The following is a 7,028-nucleotide window of genomic DNA, read 5'->3' as shown; positions in this document are numbered from 1 at the left end:
GCCCCCCCCCGGGATCTGACACGCTGGAGCCGGGGGAGGAAAGTGGCCTCTGGCGCACGAGTCTGATCCAAAGGGCAGCGGGTGCAGCGGGAGCTTTTCACGTGCACTGGGTATTAGAAGCTCCCTCCAGCAACCGGGCCCGGGGGAACGGGGGGGGGGGGGATACTTTCATGCCGTAGCCAGGTGGGCCTGTGGGGTAGGGCGACACCAGGCACAGTGGGGCCACCACAACCCTTCACAAATCATGAGCTAGGCCTCAAAAAAGAGCCGTGAGTGATTGATACAAGAGCGGCCAGGCCGGGTCAGACCAGCGGCCCGTCTGCCGACAGTGGCCAATGCCGGGTGCTCCAGAGGGAGGGAGCAGAGCAGGGAACCATCCAGCGATCCCTCCCCCCACGCCCATTCCCAGCTTCTAGCAAATCATTTAAGGGCTGCGTTTGTGGCTCGTTGTATTTGTCTGCTGAGCCGCTCGAGTCTCACCCGCAGGCTCGGCTCCGCAGTCGGCGGGCTGGCCAGGCCGGACTGACGCCATCCCCACACTCCCGGAGCCGGAGCCTGCCGAGAGCCAGCAACGCGGCGGGTGGTGCAGCGCCCTGGCCCACGGCCCCTGCCCGCTCGCTGCTTTTCAGCCCTGAGGAGACGTCCGAGATGGCGAGGCGCCCCGGAGCGGCCGTCTCCCCGGCTCCGGAAAGGCCCAGCATGCTCATGCCGCAGACACGGCCCGCAAAGGGGCCCAGTGGGGATTCAGCCCCGGTCTCCCAGCGCTAGGCTCCGTCCCTGCCACATCAACTCCCACCCCGGGTCGTGGGGCAGAGGAGGCCTGACCACGGCACCAGCGACCCGCACACCCATGCCGGGCCTGAGCCCACTGGGGACAGCTGCACAGGTCACTGGGAAACCCACTGGCAAAGCAAGTGGCAGAGAGGAGGGGCTGAGCCCTCAGGCCTCCCTCGCGTGAGGCGTCGTCAGGCGGCCCACAACACTACCCGCCCCCCCAGCACGGCCCCAGAGAACGGAGGCCACGAGCCTCATCCCCACGACTTCCTAGTGAAGAGCATGCGACCCCCCAGCGCTCGGGCAGCCACCGCCCCAGCCACGCCCATGCCAGGAAGCACCCCCCTTCGCCAGCAAGAGACCCATTCTGGGGGAGTCGGAGGAGTTCCCCCCCAAGCCTGGGATGGACGGGCCACGACCCTGAGGAGGACCCCTGGCCCCTCACGGTGGCCTCTGGTCCCTCCCCCACACCTCCCTGCCCATCCCCTCCCCGCAGGGCGGCGGAAGAGGGGCTTACAAGAAGGGCAGCAGAGAGGTGAGCGGCAGCTCCCTCTCGCCCAGCAGCGTGTCCCGCTTCAGGCTGCTGCCCTTGTTGACCACCTTGACCTTGAGGGCCATCTTCTTGGCGTGGCCGGCGCCCAGGCAGTCGAAGAAGAAGTCCTCGTTGAAGACGGGGGTGCGGCTGTTCTTGATGATGGTGCTGCGCTGCTTCTGCACCTTGCCCGGGTTCAGGCAGAGGGAGACGCAGCAGTTGATGCTGCGCACGTCGCAGAGCTTGTCGAAGAGCCCCTCGGCCGCGACCACCCGCACCCGCAGCCGGGCGTTGGCGGGGTCGTACTCGGCCGCCAGCCGCACGCTGCCGCCCTTGCTCAGCCGCAGGGTGTGCTCCTTGTGCAGGCGGTCCGCCTCCAGCGGCGGCAGGGCCGGGGCGCCGCCCGCGGGGGACGTGGCCCCCCGGGCGCGCCGCTGCGAGCTGGGGCTGGTGTCGGCCGAGCTGTCGTCGGTGGAGAGGGAGCTGTTCCGGGCCACTGAGTGCTTGAGCTTGATGACCTTGGTCTGGCTGTCCTGGCTGAAGATTTTGAGCAGGGAGACGGAGCGGGAGAGCAGCGGGGAGCTGAAGGGCGAGGACTCGGCCGAGGAGCAGGTGTCGCTCTCGCCGCCGCTGAAGTAGCGGTAGGGGTTCATCAGGGACATGCCGATGTCGGAGGGGGCCAGGTGGGCGCTCTCCCCGTTCACCTTGGCCCCGCTGGCCCCCGCCTTGCGCTGGGCGCCGGGAGAGGAGGCCGGCGACTGGCACAGGCTGCCGTGCTCACTGTGGAAGAGGGACTCCTTGCGACGGGTGTGGGGGCTCTCCAGGAGGGTGGCGAAGCCGTAGGAGGTCTGGGCCTTGGGCACGTAGGGCAGGGACATGGCCGTCTGCGCCTGGGGGTCGGCGTTGGTGCTGAAGTCCTCCTCGGAGGCCCACTCGTCGGCGCTCTCGATCTGGATGACGTGCCGGCTGGCGGCCTTCAGCAGGTTCTTGCTCTCCGAGGCGGCCTTGACCGGCAGCCGGGGGCTGCGCTGGGGCTTGCGGGCCAGCAGGTTCTGCTCCGAGGCAGAGGTGCCCAGGCTGGGCTTGGCCTTGCCCTCCGCCCCCTCGGCCTCGGGCGGCGCCGGCACCAGCTTGGGGGGGATGAAGAAATCCGGGATCTTGTCGGGGGTCAGCACGTTGCTGTACAGGGGGCCCTTGGACGACTTGTCGCCCGCGTCCCCGGCCCGGGCAGCCCCGTTCTCCGCCGAGCCCCGGATCCGCTCCAGGAGCCACATGCTGCTGCTCCGCGAGGGAGGGGAGGAGCGGGGGGGGGGCGTTTGGGGCCCCGTCACTCACCCTCTGTAAGAAACAAGCAAAGGCCCAGGGGCTGTCACGCCCAGGGTCAGAAACAGTCTCCAGGGACAGGGCCGGGACAGCAAAGAAGTTACCCCCCCATCCGTCAGTGGACTTGGGGGGCATTGGGCTCACTATGGAGTCAGGGGGATTGGGGACCCCACCCTTCAGGGGGCTGCGGGGGGCCACCTCCCTGTGTGGTGTGGGGGTGCAGGGGCACCTGCCAGCCCCCCCTTGCGGGGGCTCAGAGGGGGGCTGCCCCCAGAGCTGCCTCTACCCACTGCCCCATCTCCCCGCTGCACCCTGCAGGGCGCCCCCCTGCGCAGCGTCTGGCTCGCCCAGCCCCCCAACTTCGGCCGACCCTGCTATTTTCCCTGGGCCCGGAGGCGGCGCCGCTCCTGGTCGCCCGGAGACACTAGCCTGGGGGGGGGGGGGTCTCCCCAGTCCTCTGCGCCTGGCTCTGACACGCTCCCTGCCCCGCATCGGACTGGGGGACGCGCCGCCACGGGGCCCTTCAACTTCTGTCCCGCGGCAGAGCGCCCGGGGCCGGGCCCGGCTCGATCCCCGGCGGAGGGAGGGACGCACCGAGAGCCAAGCGGGTCCTGGAGCATGTGGCCCGCGCCCCTCTCCTGCCCTCGGGGGCACCGGGCGGTCTCTGGCCCCGCCCCGTCGGCCGGGGCGCCCGGAGACTGCGGGGCCGACCCGGGTTGGGGTCCCCGCTCCCCACCCGGCAGCCCCGGCCCCAGACTGCCTGGCGCGCTCCCCGACGGGCACCTGTGGGACGGCTCCGCGCCAGCCCGGCCTCCGACTAACTTCGGGGGGCAGGACCCCCCCGCGCGGGGTGCTACGAAGGAAACGGACCCCGCGCAGTTACGCCAGCCGGCGTCGCGGGGCTCTTCTGCACCGGGGCGCCCCCAGACCCGCGCGGATCGGACCCCAATGGGGGGAGCCGGGCGGGTCGATCGGACCCCAATGGGGGGAGCCGGGCGCCCCCAGACCCGCGCGGATCGGACCCCAATGGGGGGAGCCGGGCGGGTCGATCGGACCCCAATGGAGGGAGCCAAACGCCCCCAGACCCGCGCGGATCGGACCCCAATGGGGGGAGCCGGGCGCCCCCAGACCCGCGCGGATCGGACCCCAATGGGGGGAGCCGGGCGGGTCGATCGGACCCCAATGGGGGGAGCCGGGCGCCCCCAGACCCGCGCGGATCGGACCCCAATGGGGGGAGCCGGGCGCCCTCAGACCCGCGCGGATCGGACCCCAATGGGGGGAGCCGGGCGGGTCGATCGGACCCCAATGGGGGGAGCCGGGCGCCCCCAGACCCGCGCGGATCGGACCCCAATGGGGGGAGCCGGGCGGGTCGATCGGACCCCAATGGGGGGAGCCGGGCGCCCTCAGACCCGCGCGGATCGGACCCCAATGGGGGGAGCCGGGCGGGTCGATCGGACCCCAATGGGGGGAGCCGGGCGCCCTCAGACCCGCGCGGATCGGACCCCAATGGGGGGAGCCGGGCGCCCCCAGACCCGCGCGGATCGGACCCCAATGGGGGGAGCCGGGCGCCCCCAGACCCGCGCGGATCGGACCCCAATTTGGGGGGGGCGGGCGCCCCCAGACCCGCGCGGATCGGACCCCAATTTGGGGGGGGGCCGGGCGCCCCCAGACCCGCGCGCAGCGACCCCCAGCTGCCTACCTGCCGGCGGGGAAGTCAGCAGGCAGGGCCGGAGGGGCGGCGGCGGCTCCGCGGCTGGCTCGGGGCTGGCACTGAGGGTGCCCGAGCCCCGCCGCCTCCTTTTATACCCGCCCCGCTGCCACAATTCATTCATTACGGGCGCGAGAAACCTCCCCAGCCCAGACCGCAGCGAGCGGAGCCGTATTCCTCCTAACACAGCTGCCCCCGGCTTTTTCGGCTTCTCCCCATCTCGCCACGCGCTCCACAGCGCAGCCGGCGTCCGGGTCCCCGGCTCCCGCTGCCTGCAGGCGTGGAGCCTGCTGGAGGGCAGGTAGAGAGCCAGCGCCCCGGGAAATGGGAACCCTCCTTTCCTAGGGACCGGAGAGCCAAGGGGCCGGGGTAACAGGTCCCAGGGTGCAGGGCAGGGGAGAATTCAGCGGGACCCTCTCCCCTGCGCCCAGCGCTCCCCTCTGGCGGGAGGCCGTGGCCGGGCATGGACGTGCAGAGGTGCCAGCCAGCAGCCAGACAACCCTCCCCCCCCCCCCAATCTGGCCTTGCTCTGAAGAAATGAGCAGCAGGATGAGGGCCCAGATTTAGGAGTCAGGGACTCCTGGGGGCCAGTCCCAACTCTGCTACTGGCTCCCTGTGGGGCCTTTGCTGAGTCACCCACCTTCCCCCCGTGCCTAGAGGTGCCAGGACACCGGTGTTCCCTGAGCGCTGGGCATGGCCCAGCCATTGTGCAGCTGCTCAGGGGAGATTCCAATGCTGCCCAGCTGATTAGCAGCGCCCTCAGCCAGCTGTGTGTTTCTAGTAGTGGTGCACGTCCACACATGCCTCGGTGCACATGGAAAAATTCATTCTGCACCTGGATGGAAAAGCTTAGAGGGAACTTTGTGGGACAGATGAGTCCTTTAGATGCTCGGACTAGACAGGATTAGGAGCAGATTTGGAGACAGGCAATCGAGGCCCAAAGCCTGGAATCTGCACCTTGTATCTGAACACTGTGGCTGTGTCTAGACTGGCAAGTTTTTCCGCAAAATCATCTGCTTTTGCGGAAAAACTTGCCAGCTGTCTACACTGGCCACTTGAATTTCTGCAAAAGCACTGACAATCTCATGTAAGATTGTCAGTGCTTGTGCGGAAATACTATGCTGCTCCCGTTCAGGCAAAAGTCTTTTTCCAAAAAACTTTTGCACAAAAGGGCCAGTGTAGACAGCAGAGATTTGTTTTCCGCAAAAAAGCCCCAATCGTGAAAATGGCGATCAGGCTTTTTTGCGGAAAAGATTGGCCATGGACACTTTTCCACAAAAAGTGCTTTTGCGGAAAAGTATCCTGCCGATCTAGACGCGCTTTTCTGAAAATTCTTTTAACGGAAAACTTTTCCGTTAAAAGCACTTCCGGAAAATCATGCCACTGTAGACGTAGCCTCACTGTGCTGGGGGTCCCATTGAATTCATGGACGCCTGGGCCTGTGCCATGCATTCCAAGGACACCTCGGCCTGTGCCATGCATTCCAAGCGGTGGGGGGGAGCGTAACATCCCCTCCAAACACTCCAGCTAATCCGAGTGCTTCACAAAACTCAACAGCCCTCCAAGGGCCCGGCCTCAGCACTCAAGGACCCGCCAAGTGCCTTAAGTGGCTCGCTCGTGCAGATGGCAGCGCAGGGTGGGAAGCAAAGCACGTGCTGCCTTTGGCTCCGGTCAGGCAGGAATCCCCCGAGAAGGGCAGGGGCTGCCGTGGCGGGAGGAGGTCTCACTGGGCTCGCTCGGGGAAATACCACCCAGCTGGCAGGAGGGCACAAAGAACAGGGCTTTGTTTAACGATGTAGTGCTGCTAAAAAGGGGCCAGCGACGGGTGCAGCGAGCGTGCTTCCCCCACCCGCTCTCTGCCCCCTGCGGCGTTGGGAGGGGGAGATTCTGCGCAGCACCCAAAGGGCTCAGGGCCCATCCTGCATCAGTGGTTTACAGCCAGCCATGTCACTGACGGCTTGTGAAGTGGGCTCACACGGGGAGCACAGACAGGACCTGGGGCGCATTAATGGCAGGTTGCGGGTGAGATGGCCCCTGGGTCACACCAGCTTTGAAACCAGGCTCCAAAACTGACCCTAGCAATTTGTCATACCTGGCAGGGGGCAGTCTTACCTAGTGGCCAGAGCAGGAGTCAGGGGCCAAGATGGGCCACAGGGCAAACAGCGAGTCCAGTGTCAGGAGGCCAGGCCGGGGCGCATCACCAGGCAGCCAAGCGGCAGGAGCAGGAGAAGCAGGAAAACCACTTCAGTGCCAGGCAAATAGGTAGAAGCCAGAGTACAGCTCAGAGCCCCGGCGTAGGGGGAAGAGGCAACAGGGCTCTGGAAAGAAAAATCAGGCCTCACCCCCGTACCAGGATTCCTGGAGGGCGTCAAAGCACATGGGCAGGGGGAGCCAGTGCACTTGGACTCAGGGCTGTCCCTAGTCAGGGGGCAGGGCCTGGGACAATTCCCCCTCCATCCCAGGCCCTGACCGTCCCCCCGCCTCTTCCTGCCCCTGCACGTGCGAGCCGTGCGCTGTCAAGAAAGCAAACAGCATGTTAGCAGCCCTGGGGAAAGAACTAGAGAACGAGACAGAAAATATCCTTGTCCCAGTGTATAAACCCTGACACCCTACACCCTGATTTCCTGCGTGCAGCTCTGGGCTCCCCATTTTCAAAAGCAAAAGGTCCAGAGAAGGGCACCAGAAACGAGC

The 7,028-nt window shown here is 66.9% G+C and overlaps 1 protein-coding gene across 1 annotated transcript; it reads right to left on the bottom strand.

Annotated features, from left to right (window-relative positions):
• Window positions 1-1,074: 1,074 nt before the first annotated feature.
• C2CD4C (C2 calcium dependent domain containing 4C) lies at window positions 1,075-4,540 on the bottom strand. The gene is made up of 2 exons (XM_075902579.2): window positions 4,329-4,540; window positions 1,075-2,644 (listed from the first exon to the last, which is right to left on the bottom strand). The coding sequence occupies exon 2, from the start codon at window positions 2,578-2,580 to the stop codon at window positions 1,288-1,290; it is 1,293 nt and encodes a 430-aa protein (XP_075758694.1). The 5' UTR covers window positions 2,581-2,644; window positions 4,329-4,540; the 3' UTR covers window positions 1,075-1,287.
• Between the last annotated feature and the right edge of the window lie 2,488 nt (window positions 4,541-7,028).

The sequence above is a fragment of the Pelodiscus sinensis genome, chromosome 32, assembly GCF_052426305.1.
Source record: "Pelodiscus sinensis isolate ZL-2025 chromosome 32, ASM5242630v1, whole genome shotgun sequence".
In the NCBI taxonomy this organism is placed as follows: Eukaryota; Metazoa; Chordata; order Testudines; family Trionychidae; genus Pelodiscus; species Pelodiscus sinensis.
This window is presented reverse-complemented; position numbering and strand designations above follow the sequence as displayed.

Excerpts from the sequence above, each read along its gene's own strand:
- C2CD4C (XM_075902579.2), bottom strand. The coding sequence starts at position 2,580 with ATGTGGCTCCTGGAGCGGATCCGGGGCTCGGCGGAGAACGGGGCTGCC.